The sequence below is a fragment of the Dama dama genome, chromosome 21 (genome assembly GCF_033118175.1).
Source record: "Dama dama isolate Ldn47 chromosome 21, ASM3311817v1, whole genome shotgun sequence".
Classification (NCBI taxonomy): domain Eukaryota; kingdom Metazoa; phylum Chordata; class Mammalia; order Artiodactyla; family Cervidae; genus Dama; species Dama dama.
The window spans coordinates 32,591,245-32,614,703 of record NC_083701.1 but is presented as its reverse complement, the minus strand read 5'-3'; the positions used below and the strand labels follow the sequence as shown (position 1 = coordinate 32,614,703).

Genomic DNA, 23,459 nt, shown 5'->3' with positions numbered 1-23,459 from the left:
TTCTTTATTTTGGGCATCTCTGCTGATTTGTTTCTTTGGTTTGGCTTTTCATTTGTTTGTTTATTTTTGATTTAGTTGTTCATGTCAGGAAGATCCCCTGGAGAAGGAAATGGCAACCCACTTTAGCAGTCTTTTCTGGGGAATCCTATGGACATAGAGCCTGGCAGGCTACATCCATGGGATTGCAAAGAGTTAGACACAACTTGGTGACTCAACAACAATAATTCATTTTTAAAAATCCAAAATGTAGTCAGCTGGCTGGCTTGACTGAGGCTGTTTAATGACATGTGCCTTTCTAGATGTTGAACCTACTGACTAGGGGACCTGACCCTCAATCTTACTCCACATTCATTCCCTTAAATTTCAGCCTTTCTTCTCCATCCTCACATTTGATGTCTAAACTTAACTTACAGATAGAAACGCAGCCTAGAGAAATAAGGTCCAAAGATTAACAACACCATGGAGAAAATTCTGAAAACACAACTCTCTGATTCATTGGACTTTTCATTCCAGTAGTTCTCAGTCTTTAGAATAAGCAAAGATCAACTGAGGAGCTTATTAGAAATGCAGAATTCAGAGTTCCATGCACAGAGATTCTGACTGACTAGGTCTGAAGTGGAGTCCAGTAACATGAATAGCAAACAGGTACCCCGGTAGGTTCAAGTGCCTATCATTTCAGTTACTTAGTGACTTCAGATCATAATCTGAGCAATTAAAAACAAGCATAGTCCTGACATGAGTTTTTAAAATTTCTGATGTAGACGTTTATACCAAAATCAGAGTGGAAAGAAAAAGTCTATGTAAGGAGTCTGCTTCTCTTGTTTATAATAAAAGTTGTTAAAGCTTCCCATTGAATTATTCAAGACATATTTTCCTAAATGGTGCTCTTTTATAAAACTTACTTGTGATAAGTCTTAGTTTTAAATGAGGCAATAAGAAATACGCACCACTACGAATATTCCGACATTATTTTGAAACTTTCTGCTATGATAATTTGGTCTCAGGAGAAATCTGAAAATTCCATAAAATTATCTACATATAATTTATAGGAAGTTGAGTCAAGAAACAGGTGTTACCACTGGAATGATGAATCTTGTCCTTTTCCTATTCATACATTTCTAATATACGAGCCTCTAGACGCTAAATCAGACGCTGGGATGACATAGATTTATGTCATTTATTTTCTTTCACTGAGAAAATAAAGAGGTAAATGATCTGTACATATCTTGCCAGCTGTTCAAGAAACCTCATACATTGAATACAAACTGAGACAGTAAAGAATCTGCCTGCAATATAGGAGACCCGGGTTCGAGCCCTGGGTCAGGAAGATTGCCTGGAGAAGGGAATGGCTACCCACTCCAGTATTCTTGTCTGGAGAATTCCATTGACAGAGGAGCCAGGGGGCCTACAGTCCATAGTGTCACAAAGAGTCAGACAGGACTAAATGACTAACACTTTCACTTTCACTTTCATCATAACCTCAGTGGCTCCATCTTACACTTGACCCAGTACTTAAATGTTGGATGCTGCTCTGGAAAAGTACTTGCATCTCTGTGCTATGAGTTTGGCTACACTGCCAACTAGCATTCCATTTCCAGATGGCTCCTATTACCACTTAATTATTTTCAAATCCTGATTTTATTTCAAACAATTTACCATTGTCAAGGGTCACCTCCAAGTACAATATGGCTAAAATCAAATATTTTTGGTTCTAGGTCTATGGTTAGGAGAGTTGAAGAATGGCCTTCTTCAGAGTGATTGATAGACCATATGGCAAAATCTATAGCTAAACTCTAAACCCAACATTAAAATTTTAATAAAACTACAGATATTTTAATGACAATTATTCAGTCACAATTATTATTTATTTATTGATAAACAAGTCAGTACCAAATAAATCTATTTATTAATTCACTAAATTTTCAGATATTTATTGAGGTCTTAATATGTAACTAAATAAGAGAACAGAGTCATTCCCTCTATGAAGTTGCATTCTAATAGAAGATAAGATGATTACAACTTATCATGAAAATCTTGTGACAGTATATGCAGAAAGACAATATGATTAGGTGACAAGAGTTGAAGAAAGTTTTGGGAATTTTTAATTTCCTTTGCATTATTAACCTATTTTCTAGACGTAATACTGATTGGAGACATATGGACTTGAGGGAAAGGAATTAAGTCTGAATTTAGACTTGGATTAAACACACTTTTGATCAATACTTTCTTGATTTTAGTCTTAGTTCATTAAAAATTATAGCACACACATAGAATTAATACACTATGCATCTTATAAGGGTGTTGTTTACCTGGTCATACCCATGTTGGGCACATATGTGTTGAATCTAAGAGAGTTAAACTATCCCAATTACATACACTGTCTTTATACACCACACACATATGAACACACACACACATTCCCTTAAAGGGTTTGTTTAATGCAAAATTTACAAAGACCTAAAAAAAATGGATGAGAATTATTAAATCCAAACTCTAGAATGAGAGTTTCCATATCTTTAAATGTGTAGGAAGTAAGGGGTATAAACATGCTTGCCTTTGTTTTCGTGAAAGTTGTGGGCCACTTGTTCTCTTAGAGTTGGGGGATTCTCTTTTTATTCTACACTGCCCTTTTCCTAGACTATTTTACTTAGGATCCCTTGTGTTAAAGATCTTCTAAACTACTCTCCTATTAAAAATAGATTAAAAGATAAATTACTCTTTATTTCCATACTTGCTTAAACTACAGTCTACTTTCTGAGTCTTCATCAGTTGTTTTCTAAAGAAGGTGTTCCCTCCACTAGAGTCTGTACAATGACAGTGTCCCATTCACCGCATTTCGGATGTGCCAGCTGAGTGTCGCTGCGGCTGTCTCCTCCTCTCACCTGAGCTCCCCCTCCTGGCTATGTTCTTTCTGGCCACATAATCCTACAGTTAGAGAAGCAGGATCAGGATATTTACAAATGCCTTTTCACCTGGAAGAGTGATTTCCTGAATCTCTCTGGTACAGAATCATGCTACCCTGTAACATATCAGGTATCTCTGATGACTATAGCCCAAGGGAACAGTTAATTGATCACTTCACACCAATTATCATGAGGGCTAGGTTACTATTTATAATTTTTATTTCTCTCTACAGGCTACAAAAAAAAAAGGTAAAATTCTGATATCATATTGTTTTAAAAATCAACATTTTTCCTCAACGATTCAGACACTAACCTCTCATCTACAATGTTGAACCCATCTGTCTGAGAATGTCAATAACACCTAGAGAGCATGCACTGAATTACCTCCAAATTATAGTCATTCATTCTTTGTTATGGATATAATCCAATGACTTAAATCAGGGGATAGATATACTAATTGTCTTAAGTACTATTATAACATTAATCTTTCTATGAAATTAGAACAGTTTTACATATATCAATTTATTCATTTAACAAATACTGATAATTTCAAATATAATATTCAGCAGTTCCTAATATACTTTAAAACATTTTAATAGCCACAAGTTATACTGATATAAATTTACAGTATTAATAGAAGACTCACATTTCAAATGGACATTTTATGTTGGTCTTCAGAAAGAATAATTTCCGTTTTAAGATACTATACCCCTTTTCAGAAAGTTAAGCTTATAGGTCTCTGCACCACAATTAAGATATCACTGAATCAAGATTTATAGACCCAAAGTATAGCTTCACTTTACATGTGCCCCACAAACAAGTCTGAATTTTTTGCAGATATTGTTTGATGTTAGGAAAAGGATGTACTATCATCATGAATGTCCTTTGGCTAAAAGCAATTTGTCAATAAACAGCAGTGTCTACTCACGTTTCTCTTGTTCTGCTTCTACCCCTTCACTTTCTGTGTCACTTGGCAAAATCCACGGTTGATGAACCACCTGCAGTTGCTTTAAAGAGTCATCCTGCCAAAGAAGAAACTTATTTGGATTAAATTCTAGAATGATATTGTGAATATGGATGAATACTTCAGTTCCGATGAATTACATGTCAAAAAAAATAACAAGAACTTCCTCACAACAGAAAAGAATTCTAAGCTTAAATTCATTTCCATTTCACGGACATGCCACAAACTCCAAACTCATTATTTTTAACTTTCTCCTTTTAATAAGATTTAATGTCTCAATAAGAAATATCTAGAACTTCCCTGGTGGCTCAGATGGTAAAGAATCTGCCTGCAATTCAGGAGACCTGGGTTCAATCCCTGGGTCAGGAAGATCCCTGGAGAAGGGAATGGCAACCCACTCCAATATTCTTGCCTGGAGAATTCCATGAACAGGGGAACCCGGCAGGCTATAATCCACGGGGTCGCAAAGAGTCGGACACGACTGAGCAACGAACATACAACACTAGACTATGTTTCTTCCTGAGTTAATGTTTTTATGAATTCCTGGCACTCATTCTGGGGAATATAATAGTGAAATATTCAATATAAAACTGCATAAAATGGGTCTGTTTGCCATCAAGTTTTCAATTCCTTTAAATGTGATTAAGGATTAGTAGGATTTAGTGAACAGTCTCAACTTTACCCTTTAGTACTACTTCACTGCCTCCTTCCTCTTATTACTTCCTATTTTCATTAATATAGTTCTTAAGTACTTCCTTGCTGCTCCATACCTCCATCACTGACCTAAGGCAGTCCCTCATCATCTCACATCCTGACTGTAGTTATAGTCGTCTGCAAGTTTTCTAGGATTAAGATTCATACCTTCCCTAGTTCCCTCCACCATTTCCTTGCCACGGTGAGATTTTAACAATGGCACATGATGCATTCATTACCTCATTTATAACCCTGAGTGGCCTTCTCATTATCCCCAGCATAAAATCACAACTCAAGGCCCTTCATGCTAGCCTCTGATTTACCATCACTTCCATCTCCATTCCACCTTGACTGACACTTCCACTCCAGCTATCATTAACTGGTAGTTCCCCAATTGTCTCATTCTCTCTAATTTACTAAGATGTTTTCATATGTTATACTTCCTGCTTAGGATGCACTCTGTTTATCTGTCTCAAACATTAACAGTCCTCCCAAGGCTCAGTTGTCATCTCCATTGTGATGTTTTGATAAGTGCTCTGATGATCGATGTGCATGCATGCATGCTAAATTGCTTCAGTTGTGTCTGACTCTTTTGTGACCCCGCGGACTGTCGCTTGCCAGGCTCCCCTGTCCGTGGATTTCCCAGGCAGGAACACTGGAGTAGGTGCCAATTCTTTCTCCAGGGGATCTTCCTGAGCCAGGGATCAAACCAGGTCTCCTGCACTGGCAGGCAGATTCTTTACCACTGAGCCACCTGGAAAGCCCTGATTTATTTTTAGGATTTAATTTTTTTTTCCAATACTGGATTTGGTCTTGCAAGAGTAAAGTACAGAAGCAGCACAAATCTGAAAAATCTTAACTTTAGAATTCCCTAACAGTACAGAGAACTACAGAAGTAAATTTTCAAAAATCTTCATGTAACAGAAAGGGATATTACATCCCTGCAGTTTTTCACATAGCATCTCTGGGTTTAAAGAATATGAAGAATGACCTTTTTGGTCTTATAAGGTAAAATCAAATGGCAAAAGTCCTTTGTTTAAAACAGAAAAAAAGTTTAAAGTGATCATGAAAAAAATGTTTTTAATTGAAAAACCATTTTGGCTATTTAGCTTTCTGGCCCAAATCCTAAAATCTGTTTTCATAAGAAAAGATATGACTAATAAGTCAATAGTGTTACTTTTTCCCACAATAGTTCAGAATATTCAGTAATACTACTGATTGGTTTCTGGTCTTAATGGCTTTACTGTTGAACAGATAAGCTATTCTTAGTTTATTACAAATTATTTAAAGTACAAATGAAACATTAGCTTGGTAAAATTTGTAGTTTGGGAAGAACTTTAAAATGTTGAGCTGTTGGAATCAGAATCATAGCGATAGTATAAATATTGCTATTAATAGATCATTTAAATGTTTTACTTTGGTTTTCCCTTGAATACAGTTAGTAATATAATGCACCTGTTTGCTTCATCAATGCCAACAGGCAAAACTATGTATGGCCAAAGTTCAGCCCATCAGACTACTTATAATTCTTTTTGATGGGGTCAAGGAGCTAAAATTGTGAACATTTTTAAAAACAAGAGTTGACATGTTCCTTTTTTGCCAACTTATTCAAAAATTTTTCTACAGGAATACTTCACTCTATCTGAGCATAGTACAAACTATTTCATATTCCCAAGAGCAAGTTCTTTGGATTGCTTTTAGAAGAAATGCCATTCATCCTTTTTCTAAAACACTTTCACTATAAGTATGTAAATGTCCAGGGACCAGGAATGGTGGGAAATAGTGACATGTATCATATGGAAAACAGTCTCTAGCCCTGTATCAACATATCATTTTATCTGCTAACAGAGTAAGTGCTTTATAAACTTAGTGGTATTGTTATTCCACATGGCTGGTTTATTTTTGGATTCTCTAAATGCAATCCATCAGTGATTGATGTCATGTGTGGCCATAGGTTATTCTGGTTATTTAGGGAGGAAAAAAAAAAGTCCTCTGCTCAAATGCTCACCATTGGATAATTTAACTCTGAGGCAACTAAATATTTCTTTCTTTTTGGTTAAGAATGAAAATAATACACAAAACATCAGCTTCAACCTTTCAAAAGGGATTATCACTTTTATTTTATTTCTCTAAATATCTTTACTTCTTTAAGATCTCTAAAAAGCAAGTATTCCTGAAGCATGTTGCAAATAAAGCAAAACAATACTGTATCCCACTTACATACATTTAATAGACTGTAAAACTGACAGAGAATTAAATCTATACTTCTGTTAAAATAAAATTCTCCATATATAACATATATTTAATACAATTTAGAAATAATTTTGTATTTGTTAATGAAATGGCTAGTGTTATCAGGCTGAACACTGCAATTATTTTGCAAATTATACTTCTGTAGCTTATTTCTTTTGCATATTATCAGAGGACAATTAAAACATAAGAACAGGGAGACTTCCCCAGTGGTCCAGTGGTTAAGACTCTGCCTTCCAATGCAGAGGATGAAGGTTCCATAACTGGTCAGGAAACCAGGATAATGCATGCCCCAGGGTGCAGCCAATTTTTTTTTAAACTAAAATAAACATGACACTGTAAGTCAACTATATTTCAATTAAAATTAAAAATAATTAAGAACAGGAAAGTGATACATTTGAGAAAATTAAGTTTGAATGAACAAGGTCTGGGAAAAGAAAAAAAGGAGCAATAACAAAGTTACAAAAATACAGTAGATTATGAAAAACATTACAAAATAAACACAAGCTGCTAAAAAAATTTATCCAACAAATTTGCTACACTACACTACGTATTGGTATTGCCCTCTGATAAAAGAAATGTTCACATATTGAGTTATAGGGAAGTCTTCAGGCTTATGCATGAGTTAACTTGAATCTGATCTAACTAAAATAGTCTGTTTGTGGCCTATCATACATACATTGCACATCTGCTTTAATTATTAGAGAAAAGGACACATTGACCAAGGAATAAAGAATGTCCATGTTAAAAATAAAGATTAAATGCCTCTCTTCCTGGGACACCAATGCTGGGCCTCCTTCAATGATAAGACTCCCCTGCCAGGTGCCAAGGCCACACTGACTTGCTGTGTATTTGCTGGACTGTTCTTTTTTCTGAAACCTTGAAGAAATGTATCCCTGACTTGTTTGATGTCCTTTGTTCTGACAAGATACAAAACTGTGCTGAAAATCCTGCATCTCCTCAACAGTTTCTCAGAGTCATCTGGGAAGTAGGCTTCTGGGCTAGTCCTCAGTTTGGCTCAAAAAATACTTTTTTCTATGCTGATTATTTTCATGACACCTCCATCTTATTTCTTAACTCATTCCTTTTTGTGGTGTTTCTATTCAAGGAAATTATAGGATGACATTGTAAAAACTTTGAAAGTAACAAAAGATGATTGGGTAGAGCCAATGAAAAACAAGTCATTTTTCTGGCAAGCCCTTTCATTTGTCTGATTTTATGAAGGCACTCTTTCATCGACTTTGAGCTATGTTATAACTTTGCAATTTATAGAAATGTATAGTAGTGCATGATAAAAAGCAAAGACCTCTTACTATTATAGGAGAATAATGTCATGCACATTCCTTCAAAAGTATAACTGGAACTTCATTACAGTGATGATCACAGGATATACCACAGGAGAAAAGATGCCAAAATCAGCATGAAAAGCAATTCTAAGTTATTTGGTTGCATAGAATCAATCCTCTTTCCAGTTCAGATGGTACAGCTGACAAAATCATCCTCAACAGATTTGGAAAGACCTGTCTGCTCAGCGTGCTTCTTTTCCTGTCTGACACCCTCGGAGACTATGACACTGCCTCTCGACACCGTGAGTTAGTTTACCCTCCTGTGTGTGTTGTCTCCAGCCTTCAGCTAACTTCCTGAAGTTCTGACTGTGTGTTAGCCACTCAGTCGTGTCCGACTCTTTGCGACCCCACAGACTGTAGCCCGCCAGGCCTCTCTGTCCATGGAAGTCTCCAGGCAAGGAGACTGGAGTGGATTGCCATGCCCTTCTCTAAGCTGCTCTTGTGTGTGTGCACGCGCACTCACTTCAGTCCTGTCCAACTCTTTGAGACCCCATGGACTGTAGGCCACCAAGCATCTCTGTCCATGGGATTTTCCAGGCAAGAATAGAGGAGTGGGTTGCCATTTCCTCCCCTAGGGGACCTTTCTAACCCAGGGATGGAACCCAAGTCTCCTGTGGCTCCTGCATTGGATGTGGATGGATTCCCACAGAGCCACTGGGGAAGCTGCTCTTGAACAAGTTTAAAAAATCATTAACTTCAGTCTTGAGCTCTTTATAGATACTCAATCATTTAAACTGACAATATTTATCTGATGGATACATATGCAAATGAATATATTTCTCTAATAATTAGGAGGTTTTTAAGCAGTATACTATGCTTGTTGGTGTTGTTTAGTCACTAAGTAATGTCCAACTCTTTTGTGACCCCATGGACCTGTAGCCTACCAGGCTCCTTTGTCCGTGGAATTCTCCAGGCAACAGTACTGAGGTAGGTTGCCATTTCTTTCTCCAGGGGATCTTTCTGACTCAGGGACTGAATCCGGGTCTCCTGTATTGGCAGGCGGATTCTTTACCATGGAGCCACCAGGGAAATCCATATTGTATGCCACTTTCCAATTACTCCTCTAGGAAATGTGATATTTTAAATGGTTTAGCTTCTCTACAAAAGGTATAGCAAGTTTTGCAAGTATTTGGTTTTAAGTTGTTTTCAATTATGTATATATATATATTTTTGAGTGAATGTTAACATTATAATTTTAACAGCTAAAATTTTTGCAATGTGAAAATTTTATTCCTACCCTGAGTTATTAAGTACGTTACATGTAAAGAACACATAATTTCTTTTTAAACTGTTAGAACCATTTTGAGGATCAAGAGAAGTAAACTATTATAAAATATCTCCTTTTCATTTTGCCAAGAATACAAATCCTATCTGAAAAAATAAATAATACATTAAAAATATAGAAAATATAGACATTTCATTTTAGCTTTACCTCTAGAGGAGACCATATTGTCTCCTTAGTTTTGATTTAGGGCTAAACAGAATTGCCTCACATCATGTGGTTATGATTCTATCTAATTATAAGACTAAATTTACAAAATACAAAAAAAAAAGGGACTTTGATGTGCAAAAAGCTGTTCAAACTTTAGCAAGAAATGTTAAATATAATAAAAATGTAAACTCTATGGTTTATTTGAGTTTTAGTGTATACTAAATAAAAGCAATTTGCTAGATCACTTTTAACTTCAATGCTTCTAACATTTATAAATACTGCTCCTCATTGTTTGCTGATTCTACTAACAAGAAGGAGGGCAAAAGCAAAATAAGAGTGTAAGAGAGAAGAAACAAAAACTATCATTTTATGCCTCACATTCTCAACATTTTGCACTGGCGAGGAAGAAGAATTTAAATATATATTTTCTACAGACCAAATGGAATGATGAACATCTACAAAAAAAGAAACTATCAATAAATTAATAGTTCATTAATTAAGGTCATACTTAGTTTTAATGTAAAGGATGATTATCTATTGGTTTTAAATAGAGCTAAAATCTAAATATCAACCAATATTAGATTAAAAATACTATGTGTACTGACCCCCTAGAAAGGTAAGGCTTACCTTGGTTAGCTCACACATAGTCCTAAATTCAAACTGAAAGTGAGCAGTGAATCTCAGAAGCTAGAGAGATTATATACCCCAATCAACCAAAAAATATTATTCTTGAGAGTAAATGAATAAACAGAGTAGATAAATAAATTAATTAATAAGAATTTCTCCCTAACCTATGTTAAACAAAATTGGGGATTTTCCATGATGTATGCGGTTATTTTCTAGAAATAGCATCGGAAAGAACACGTCAGGGCAGCACTTCTCAAACTATAGGGTATCTATGAATCACACAGAATTCTTGGTAGAAACGTAAATTTTGATTCTTTGGCTCTGGTGTGAGTGCTGAGATTTGGCATTTCTTGCAAGCCCCCAGGGGATCCAGCGTCACTGGTCAGAGGGACACTCTGAGAAGCAGTGCCCTGCCATTACTTCCCATGTGTGTCAGATGCTCAGTTGTGTCTGACTCTGTGACCGCATGGTCTATACCCTGCTAGGCTCCTCTGTCCATGGAATTCTCCAGGCAAGAATACTGGAGTGGGTTGCCATTCCCTTCTCCAGGGGATCTTCCCGACCCAGGGATTGAAACTGAGTCACCTGTGTTTCTTGCATTTGGCAGGTGGATTTTTTTTTTTTTTAAATCACTGAGTCACTTGGGAAGCCCTTGTCACATAAAGTATTTATGCAACTGCATATAACATGCACGTTTAGATTGCATATGTATAATGATGGAGAAAATAAGGATCTTTTCCTTGGATAAGAACCATAAAACTAGACTGTCTCTTTTTAAAAGTTCTATCACATATGCAGCCCTCTTCCTGTACTGGCATCTCAATGGTCCCCTTTCTCTACAGTACTAGATCCATACAGGACACATTAGAAAAGGTATTAGGCACCCTTTTTGTGGAGGTGACCTACTACCCTTAGTCCCTCGTGGGGAATGCTGACCAAGGGCTTGAGCAACCATGGAATCCTAAAGGGAGTTTCTAAGTGTACATACTGAAAATAGTATCTCTATCTTCTTGGGAAACATTAATTGCTTTAATATATTTATCTAGATTTCGACATCAAGTACATTAAACTGAAATTTAAAATTGATGCACCAACCCTCCAATTTTTTTTTTTTTTTTTTGCTCCATATATTTTGATTTCTAACCTGAGTTCAGAACTTCTGCTCAGTTATTTCCTTGCTTTCCTTTTGCTACCCTTTCTCCATGTGCCTTTGGTAACATTTCAACCACCTCCACACAAGGATGCAAACCAGAGATGTTAGAAACTTAAAGGGGGTGCTATGCACTTGAATTTTCCTCTTCGAGTGATATCTGGAAGCAAGAGTGACTTTAAGTATGGGTACACTGTTCTGAATAAATATATGAAGTACCTATTACACTAAGTAGGCCACTCAAAATGGTCTTTGAGTGGATTCATGCATGCAAGAATAAAATATTTAGAGAAACAGATTCTGTCTCGCCGAGAAGCAATATTCAAACCAAATATTTGCTACTTCTATGACTTCATTGCCAAACTGTTTCCCAGTTTCCTTCACCTGCAAAAGATTCAGATGGCTAATTTAGTGACCATTATGGTTTGGCTTCAGACCAAGTTTTATGGAGTCGGTCCACTGGCTTATCTGAGAGTTCTCAAATGCAGTCTGCAGACAGAGCAGAAACACATCCTGAGACACAGAGAATCCTTGGCTATCTCCAAAATAAAACCAGGAGTTTCAATGCCTTTGCAACAAAAATCTGCCAGACATTTCTATTGTCAAGATAGCGCTTTGCTTAATGACTTGTAGGAATAACATCCTTGATAAGCATTTATCACATGAATGAATGCCAAGCTGGTACAGCTTATTCTCTCATAAGAGCAATAATCACGTCTTATTTTGTTGTGCACAGCCAATATAAAACATGTGTTTCTCATTTATGAGGATATCAACAAATGCTTGTGAATGAAAATACATAATAGCCTTAGGTTTATACCACTTTACATTCATTTTCAAGATGAATTAAATATAGGATCTCCTCACCAGAGAGGAACATAACACCATTTTGATAACCTACTATATACTGTCTTTATTTGTAGGCATGACCAGTGAATGGGTATGGACTGTAAACCCTACAGGCAGATGGAGAAAGCCCAAGTGGGTGTCTCACCCCATATGATAGACTGATTTCAGACCATGTACAAGACCACCTGAAAACTCACTTCTTCCATGTAGTTTTTCAATGACTGTCCTCCACTGACCGCTTCTCCCTAGAGGCAGAGAGGAAGAGAGGTTGAAAAAGTCAGGAGAAGGAGAAAGAAGAAAAGAAGAGTCATGAAAAGTAGTAGAATCTGGGAGCAACACTAAATCTATACTATTCCCCCACCACTTCTTTTGGTGGTTGTTGTTTAGTTGCTAAGTCATGTCTGACTGTTTCACAACCTCATGGACTAGCCCACCAGCCTCCTCTGTCGATAGGATTTCCCAGGCAAAAATACAAGAGTAGTCACCATTTCCTTCTCAAGGCAATCTTACCAGTCCAGGAATCAAACCCTCATCTCCTGCACTGGCAGGCGGATTCTTTACCACTGAGTCACCAGGGAAACCCCACCTCAGTTGACACTTGTGGAGTCAACCATTTGACAAATTCTGGCTTGGAAGGAAATAATTTTTTCAAGGCAACAATATATCTTTCAGGTGGATTTTAGGTCACATAAAGAAACAGCACCTAGTGGAGCTATAATAACTACACCTTAGGCGTTAGTCACTCAGTCATGTCCAACTCTTTGACCCCATGAACTGCAGCCCACCAGGCTCCTCTGTCCATGGGATTCTCCAGGGAAGAATACTGGAGTAGGTAGCCATTCGCTTCTCCAGGAGATCTTCCTGACCCAGGGATCGAACCCAGGTCTCCTGCATTGTGGGCAGATTCCTTACCATCTGAGCCACCAAGGACAACTTAGGACTGAATGCTAAATGACTAGCATCCAAATTTCTGTTAGTAACTTTATAAATATGTACTTAAAACTAGGCTAATAAAAAGTCACTAATTCTGTATTCAATAAATCTGTGTGAAGACCTAACATTATATAAATATATGTGTAACAAGTCATATAAAAGTTATACATATATACACCTATATACATAACTATATGGAAGTACAGTTGATTTACAATATTGTGTTCATTTCAGATGTACAGCAAAGTGATTTAGTTTAGAAAAAGATATATTTCTATACTTCATGGCCAGAAACATTTGGAAATAAATTATGGGATACCATGAAATGATAAATTCTAGGACATCATGTGTGTTTAAACGATAACTAAATAAATATGAATAAAGCTTACATTTGTTTCTATAACTTTTCAAAGACCCTCCTTTTTAACTTTTCAAGGCTCTCGTATGCATGATCTTATTTGATTGATTTTTTTTACTACAACTTGAGGGTAAGGCATCCTCAGGCCAATTCGATCCATAAAGAAATTGAAGGCAGGGCTGCAGACAGCAATGCTTAAAGGCCAGGAGCCAAAAAAGGCATTGCTGGGTCTGGAGTCAACCCTGACACTCTTACACCTTGCTGAAATGAAAATTATAAAATGAAAAATTAAATTCACTTTAGTTTTTTTAAAAAATCGTGATATGAGACCCAGTTTCAACCCCTGGGTTGGGAAGATCCCCTGGAGAAGGGAATCGCTACCCATTCCAGTATTCTTGCCTGGAGAATCCCCATGGACAGAGGAGCCTAACGAGATACAGTGCATGGGATCGCAGAGTCGGACATGACTGAGCAACTAACACTTTCACAACTTCACATACTCCAAAGCACTTTCAGAGGGTTTAAAAAAAAAAAAAGCTTCTTCTTTATTTTTTTTCCCAAAACAAAAATTAATCTAGGAATAAAGTTCTGGGATTCTTTAGAAATCACAGATGGGGTCATACTTTTTTCACAAATTATGGTTTTCACAAGCAAAAAAGTAATATGCTGTAGTTTAAATGTTTTCAAATGCTTCCAAGCTTGTGGGATTTTTTAATGGATAAAATAATGAAAGAGATAGGATACTTATATTTATTTAAACTAAAGCATAAACTGTTAGGAAAAATCAAATCCATATATATCCCCCCAAACTGTGAGAAATTTAATCAAAGCAGGCAGACAGGGCTGGAAACTTACTTCAGATACACTGCTTTTTACAGTTGAATTAACTATACTATCTCCCCTCATTTGGACAACTGGTCTAGAAAGAATGCTGTGGGTTCTTCCAATCTGGCTCTTCCTCCTGACAGAACCAGTGCATTTCTGCCAATACTCCTTTCCTCTTTGCCTGTGCTATTGGGGTGAGAGGCATGCGTGTGTGCTAAGTCACTTCAGTCGTGTCCAACTCTGCAACCCTATGGGCTGTAGCCCTCCAGGTTCCTCTGCCCATTGGATTATCCAGGCAAGAACACGAGTGGGTTGCCATGCGCTCCTCCAGGGGATCTTCCTGACCCAGGGATCTAACCCACGTCTTTTCTCTCTTGCCTTGGGAGGCAGGTTCTTTATCACTAGAGGCACCTGGGAAGCCCAGGGATGAGAGGATGAGATGGCAAATGGTTTGGAATTAGATAGAGACCTGCCTTTTGGAAGGGCCAGCATCTAAGGCCTAACAGTGAGATGCTGGAGAGCAGTCCCTAGGTGCTTGCTGAAAAGAGCAATTTGTTTTCCTTGGATCTGCAACGTGGTCGTTTTCCCCCATTGTCTGGAAACTTGCAGAATCAGGGCTAGACCTGGTGATGACTGAGGGCTTTCTTGATGACCAGATGTAACAAAAGCACTGTGTACCCTCCAGGGCTTTGCTTTCTTTTTCCAACAGTGCCAGGTCCTTTTGAATATCTACACCAGAGAAAAGGGAGCAACCCACACAACATGATTTGTTTCAAAGGCCACACAGATCGGAGTCTGGCTGTAACCACCTCTCCGATCACTGACATGGGTAGCACTGATGAATGAGGAGCATGAAGTAAAAACTTCAAGAGGAAAACAGAGGGAATGGGTCTTTCGAGACAGGATGATAAATATGGCACAGAGCCAAGTGAACCAGATAACGAACAAGACATCAGAATCTCTAAGTCTTGGGGTCAGAGGAGATGGCACTGGTTAGGAGGTCTGATTCAACAAGTCTGTCCTCGGTTCCCCATTTCCAACATAGCGCTGCTGCCATGATGACTTTCTTCCTTACCCTACTGGTGGTGCGAATGAAATAAAACCACTTCCAAAGCACAAGGCTATCAACTTCGGTCATCTTTTAAAGAACTGGCATTTTAGATATCAAGAACATAATATGATGTTAATCACCTGGAAATGAATCAAAAGTACCTAAATGCAATTTCCCTTGAAAAAAGCAAAGAGAAGAAAGGGGATAGAAGGGAGGCAGACTGGGGTGTGTGAAGGAAAGAAAGGGCAGAATACATGGAAACTGTGCCTAAAAAAAAAAGGAAGAAAAGGTATTTCCTGAAATGTGGTTTCAGTTATCATGAATCTTAATATAACCAACAGTTGAGATAAAAATGCTTTGAATGTGAATTACAAAATATATTATAAACTCAGCGAAAGGAAGAAAAGAGGCTGATATGATTACTGCTTAACTTATGACACAGGATCACGGCTGTTAAGAGATGGAAGGCTCTTGTCACTCTCCTAGCTTTTTTTCCAATTAAGGACGCATTCTTAGTGAGATGGAATATTCTAGAGACAGAGCTAGGATTAGACTCACACTCTCCCAAATCTATCACCATTTTCCATCATATAAGACTGCTCTTGTTTCTATCAGTAAGTATTTCCTGTTCCTCTCTTACTAATCTTTAAACAAAATATGTACAGACTTGCACTTGCATATAGGGTACATTTATTCTCAAACATTTTATGTCTAATACCTCTGGTATTCATTTCCTTCAGAGAAAGTTCCAAGAGAACCCTACTTCTACCAGAATGTTCTTTCTTCCCACCTTTTTTCTTTTTTCAAATGAAACTAAAAAATAATTTTAATACAGAGGAGACTCTCTTAAGAAGTACCTGGGGGTACTTATAACCCATAGAATGGGAGCTCCATATAAACGGCAAAGGCATTTCTGAACCTAAGGGACCCATGACTCTTTTGTTTCAAAAGTGTTTATTAAGCACCTATTCTGTGCCACACAATTTACCAGGCTTGGGGACAAAAAGGTGAATAAGAACTAATCCCTACCATAGAAAGTTTACCTTGAGAAAACAGATCTACAAGTTATTAGAAGATAAAGCAGAAGTTATTTGACACAGATAAGCCCAAGGTGCTATAGGAAAAAAATAGGAGGAAAGGGCATTTTGTCTTTCATTTATTAAACAAGCATGTTTTGAGAATGTCTATGTGCTGGGAACTCTTATGACCACTTGATACACAGGATGAAGGAGTCAAAGGAGAAAGATTAAAACTGAGCAAATTATTTTTAAGCTTAGTCCTAAAGACTTAGTCGATTAGCCAGATGAAGGAGCTGAATAAGGAAGAGGACTCATACCAGGCAGAAGGAAAATTCTCTACAAGGGCCCAGATCCAACACAGCAAATACCTGAAGCCACAAGTATTACAATGAAAATCACCAATACATCATGCATTGAAATATTTTGAGACAGAGAGATATCAGTATCATGTCATTTCCTAATTTTATACTATACTTTCCTGTAATATAGCTGCTAATTAAATGGTTATATGTTGTGTGTGTGTTATTTGTTTGTCTTTTGGCCATGTCAACAACGGATGGAACCTGGGCCCCCTGCAGTGGAAGCAGCAAGTCCTAACCACTGGACTGCCAGGGAATTCCCTGTTGGGTTTTCTAAAGTGTATTACACATGGATACTGAATTTGTGGTAGATGATAAAAAGATTGAAATTCAACTTTCCAAACTTCAGCAAATTTGACAGGTAGCAACTACTACTGACGTCCAAGACAACAGGCAGTGAGCTAGGTCCAATGTGTAAAAAATTGGGTGCCACAGTTTAGAAAATCAAAAATTCTGGGCAAGTTCTGAAGTCTTTTATATCACTGATTTAGGCAATAAATTAATAGCTAACTTGTGTTTTCAGACTTAAATATATGAACAGATGTTCTTTCTAATTGATCCCAATGTTTTTTCATATTGTTGAAAAATATTTTTTATGAAACTTTGTTTACAATCTCATGAACAAATATAGCATCAGTACAGACCCTCTTTGTCTGAAAATGACACTGCATACCTGGCAACAGTGAGCCAGACTGATATACTCTAGGAAATTCATTGTATTTTAAAGAAAAATAAAGTCCTTTGGACATCTAGAAAAACATATTGCATGATTTACAAGGGGAAAACTTAGATTATCATTAGACTTTAACAGCAGTGATTTATAATAGTAGAAAAATGAAGTAATATATTTAAGATACTGAAGTTTCCTTCAAAATGTGAGCCCAGTAATCCAATGGAGAGTGATTCAGAAAACCAAAATGCCTAGATCTAAGAACAGATGGTGAGCATTAACTATAGTTATCTGTCCTAAGACCACAAGACAGCTGAAAAGCAGAGAATATATTATACATTGGCTATATATTCTTGACAATGTGGATTTTGTACAACTATTAAAAAGTTGGGGAGAGAATAGAAAAGGTAAATGCATTTTTTTCAGTATTTTATATTGGTAGATAGGCTGATATTTTTATCTTGAGACTCCTGTATATAACACGGAATAAAACAAATGAGTTATTATGGAATATTTTAAATTCCAATATCACCTTTATCATTGAGAATTGTTGGTATGGAAAAAAGGAGATAAAGCTATAATACAAAAAGAGTTTAAATTTAAGTCTTAGCACTCTCTGCTTTGAATTGAGTGTCAATGTGAACTAACTGTCCACTCCAAGGCACTAGAAACAGGGCTTCCCTGGTGGCCCAGCGGTAAAGAATCTGCCTGCCAATACAGGAGACATGGGTTTGTTCCCTGGTCTGAGACGATCCCACATGCCATGGAGCAACTGAGCCCGTGCACCCCAACTACTGAGCCTGTCTCTAGAGCCCGGGAGCTGCAACCATTGAGCCCACATGCCACAACTGCTGAAGCCTGAGTGCCCTAGAACCTGTGCTCTGCAACAAGAGAAGTCGCTGAAACGAGAAGCCAGAGTACCACACTTTGAGGGGAGCCCCTGCTTGCAGCAACCAGAGAAAGCCTGTATGAAGCAGTGAAGACTCAGCCCAGCCAAAAATAAATAAATAAAATTAATATTTTTATTTTTTATTTTTATTTTATTTTTTTAAATTTTATATTAATTTTTATTTAGGTGAAATTCATATCACAATAACCATGTTAAAGTAAATAATTCAGTGACATTTAGTGCGTTCACAATTTTGTGCCATAACCACCTCTATTTTGTTAGAAAATATTTTCATCTCCTCAAAAGAAAACCCCTTATCCATGAAGCACTTGTTCCTATCCCCATGCCCCGCAAGCCCTTGGTAATCACCAATCCACGTTCTGTCTCTATGGACTTGCCTATTTTGGATATTTCATAGAAATGAAATCATACAATATATGACCCTTTGTGTCTGTCTCCTTTCACTTGGCATAATGTTTACAAAGATTGTTCTTGTTGTAGCATGTATTAGTACTTTATTTCTTTTTATGATGGAATAATATTCCATTGTAGGTATATACCATAATTTGTTTATCTATGTATCTGTTGATGGATATTTGGGTTGTTTTTATTTTTTACTGTTAACTAATAATACTACTGTGCACATTGGCATACAATATCTGATTCCTTGTTTTCAATTCTTTGGGGTTAACCTATGTTTGGTTTTTTGATGGAAATGCCATCATATGGTAATCCCATGTTTAGCTTCTTCTTTTTTTATTTTTTTCCATGTTTGTACCAACTTTCTATTTTTTTTTAAATTAATTAATTAATTAATTAATTTTTATTAGTTGGAGGCTAATTACTTCACAACATTTCAGTGAGTTTTGTCATACATTGATATGAATCAGCCATAGAGTTACACGTATTCCCCATCCCGATCCCCCCTCCCACCTCCCACCTCCCCCCGATTCCTCTGGGTCTTCCCAGTGCACCAGGCCCGAGCACTTGTCTCATGCATCCCACCTGGGCTGGTGATCTGTTTCACTATGGATAATATACATGCTGTTGTTTCGAAACATCCCACCCTCGCCTTCTCCCACAGAGTCCAAAAGTCTGTTCTGTACTTCTGTGTCTCTTTTTCTGTTTTGCATATAGGGTTATCGTTACCTTCTTTCTAAATTCCATATATATGTGTTAGTATGCTGTAATGTTCTTTATCTTTCTGGCTTACTTCACTCTGTATAAGGGGCTCCAGTTTCATCCATCTCATTAGAACTGATTCAAATGAATTCTTTTTAATGGCTGAGTAATATTCCATGGTGTATATGTACCATAGCTTCCTTATCCATTCGTCTGCTGATGGGCATCTAGGTTGCTTCCATGTCCTGGCTATTATAAACAGTGCTGCAATGAACACTGGGGTACACGCACTTCTGAATAACCAACAAATCATAGAAGAAATCAAAAAAGAAATCAAAATATGTATAGAAATGAATGAAAATGAAAACACAACAACCCAAAACCTATGGGACACTGTAAAGCAGTGCTAAGGGGAAGGTTCATAGCATTACAGGCTTACATCAAGAAACAAGAAAAAAGCCAAATAAATAACCTAACTCTACACCTAAAGCAATTAGAGAAGGAAGAAATGAAGAACCCCAGGGTTAGCAGAAGGAAAGAAATCTTAAAAATTAGGGCAGAAATAAATGCAAAAGAAACTAAAGAGACCATAGCAAAAATCAACAAAGCTAAAAGCTGGTTTTTTGAAATAATAACAAAATTGACAAACCATTAGCAAGACTCATTAAGAAACAAAGAGAAAAGAACCAAATTAACAAAATTAGAAATGAAAATGGAGAGATCACAACAGACAACACTGAAATACAAAGGATCATAAGAGACTACTACCAGCAGCTATATGCCAATAAAATGGACAACTTGGATGAAATGGACAAATTCTTAGAAAAGTATAACTTTCCAAAACTGAACCAGGAAGAAATAGAAGATCTTAACAGACCCATCACAAGCAAGGAAATCGAAACTGTCATCAAAAGTCTTCCAGCAAACAAAAGCCCAGGACCAGATGGCTTCACAGCTGAATTCTACCAAAAATTTAGAGAAGAGCTAACACCTATCTTACTCAAACTCTTCCAGAAAATTGCAGATGAAGGTAAGCTTCCAAACTCATTCTATGAGGCCACCATCACCCTAATTCCAAAACCAGACAAAGATGCCACAAAAAAAGAAAACTACAGGCCAATATCACTGATGAACATAGATGCAAAAATCCTTAACAAAATTCTAGCAAACAGAATCCAACAACATATTAAAAAAATCATACACCATGACCAAGTGGGCTTTATCCCAGGAATGCAAGGATTCTTTAATATCCGCAAATCAATCAATGTAATACACCACATTAACAAATTGAAAGATAAAAACCATATGATTATCTCAATAGATGCAGAGAAAGCCTTTGACAAAATTCAACACTCATTTATGATTAAAACTCTCCAAAAAGCAGGAATAGAAGGAACATACCTCAACATAATAAAAGCTATATATGACAAACCCACAGCAAGCATCACCCTCAATGGTGAAAAATTGAAAGCATTTCCCCTGAAATCAGGAACAAGACAAGGGTGCCCACTCTCACCACTACTATTCAACATAGTGTTGGAAGTTCTGGCCACAGCAATCAGAGCAGAAAAAGAAGTAAAAGGAATCCAGATAGGAAAAGAAGAAGTGAAACTCTCACTGTTTGCAGATGACATGATCCTCTACATAGAAAACCCTAAAGACTCTTCCAGAAAATTACTAGAGCTAATCAATGAATATAGTAAAGTTGCGGGATATAAAATTAACACACAGAAATCCCTTGCATTCCTATACGCTAACAATAAAAAAACAGAAAGAGAAATTAAGGAAACAATACCATTCACCATTGCAACAAAAAGAATAAAATACTTAGGAGTATATCTACCTAAAGAAACAAAAGACCTATACATAGAAAACTATAAAACACTGATGAAAGAAATCAAAGAGGACACAAACAGATGGAGAAACATACCGTGTTCATGGATTGGAAGAATCAATATTGTCAAAATGGCTATTCTACCCAAAGCAATCTGTAGATTCAATGCAATCCCTATCAAGCTACCAACGGTATTTTTCACAGAACTAGACCAAAGAATTTCACAATTTGTATGGAAATACAAAAAACCTCGAATAGCCAAAGTAATCTTGAGAAAGAAGAATGGAACTGGAGGAATCAACCTGCCTGACTTCAGACTATACTACAAAGCCACAGTCATCAAGACAGTATGGTACTGGCACAAAGACAGAAATATAGATCAATGGAACAGAATAGAAAGCCCAGAGATAAATCCACGAACCTATGGACACCTTATCTTTGACAAAGGAGGCAAGGATATACAATGGAAAAAAGACACCCTTTTTAACAAGTGGTGCTGGGAAAGCTGGTCAATCACTTGTAAAAGAATGAAACTAGAACACTTTCTAAAACCATACATAAAAATAAACTCAAAATGGGTTAAAGATCTAAATGTAAGACCAGAAACTATAAAACTCCTAGAGGAGAACATAGGCAAAACACTCTCCGACATAAATCACAGCAGGATCCTCTACGACCCACCTCCCAGAATATTGGAAATAAAAGCAAAACTAAACAAATGGGACCTAATGAAACTTAAAAGTTTTTGCACAACAAAGGAAACTATAAGTAAGGTGAAAAGACAGCCCTCAGATTGGGAGAAAATAATAGCAAATGAAGAAACAGACAAAGGATTAATCTCAAAAATATGCAAGCAACTCCTGCAGCTCAATTCCAGAAAAATAAATGACCCAATCAAAAAATGGGCCAAAGAACTAAACAGACATTTCTCCAAAGAAGACATACAGATGGCTAACAAACACATGAAAAGACGCTCAACATCACTCATTATCAGAGAAATGCAAATCAAAACCACAGTGAGGTACCATTACACGCCAGTCAGGATGGCTGCTATCCAAAAGTCTACAAGCAATAAATGCTGGAGAGGGTGTGGAGAAAAGGGAACCCTTTTACTCTGTTGGTGGGAATGCAAACTAGTACAGCCACTATGGAGAACAGTGTGGAGATTTCTTAAAAAGCTGGAAATAGAACTGCCATATGACCCAGCAATCCCACTTCTGGGCATACACACTGAGGAAACCAGATCTGAAATAAAATAAATATTTTTAAAAAGACACTGGAAATAACAACTCAGGATCAATGAGAATCCCTGGTATCCAGATTGTGATCTGGAAACATCAGTTCCCACTAAAAGAAACTAGGACTTTTCAAAAAAAAAAAAAAGGTTGATCCCATATTTGGGGAGGATACATACCATATTAGCTTGGAATACCTTGTGCTACCCAATAGCAAGCCAGCTATCAGAGACTACCAGGGGTAGGATGGAATGACCCACAAACAAATGCGAGGAAGCTTAAAGAAGGAATTATTTATCTTCATCATCTTGAAAACTAGCAAGTAAAGGAGAGAAATCAAGCATGTATCCTTGCCTTTCTTAGGAGAACTGTATTCCTAGCCAATCACATAGTAACTTGAGAGAAAGGGTCTCTTAGCAAAAGCATTCCAACAATAAATACAAAAGGAAGTGATGAAATTAAAACATCATCACCTTTCAGCTATCAATGAATAAACAGATATTGGTATCAAGCATCTATGGCTGCTAAGATGATAACATAAAAAAAAAAAAAAAAACCCAACAACTAGATATCATGTGTCTCCTCTACTCATGCCAAAGAGGAGCTTTTTCCAGTTTCTGGATAAATACAGGAAAATACAGAGAACTGAAGAGCCCATTGAATTGCACCAAGAATATGAAGTTAGCAAAATTCAGACTGAAGAAAATCTGACAGGTCAAGTGGCCAGGGTTCTTTAACAGATAAATTGTAAGAAAATGTAAAAAATGGAAGAGTAATATAAAGTTTAAAAAAGGCTTCAGCAGGGCAAGGGAAGGTGGGATGAACTGGGAGACTGGGATTGACGTAAATATAATACCATGTAGAAAGCAGGGAACTAATCAGAACCTGCTGTAGGGCACAGAGAACTTGACTCAGTGCCCTGTGGTGACTTAAATGGGAAGGGAATAAAA

At 37.0% G+C, this 23,459-nt stretch overlaps 1 protein-coding gene across 1 annotated transcript in view; it reads right to left on the bottom strand.

Annotated features, from left to right (window-relative positions):
- The window catches only part of C21H8orf34 (chromosome 21 C8orf34 homolog), a 357,039-nt gene that overhangs the window by 18,320 nt on the left and 315,260 nt on the right, over nt 1-23,459 (bottom strand). The window contains exons 11-12 of the mRNA XM_061123439.1: nt 12,412-12,459; nt 3,832-3,925 (exon numbers count right to left, since the gene is read on the bottom strand). Coding sequence (XP_060979422.1) covers nt 3,832-3,925; nt 12,412-12,459 — 142 coding nt within the window. The remainder of the gene's footprint in view (nt 1-3,831; nt 3,926-12,411; nt 12,460-23,459) is intronic.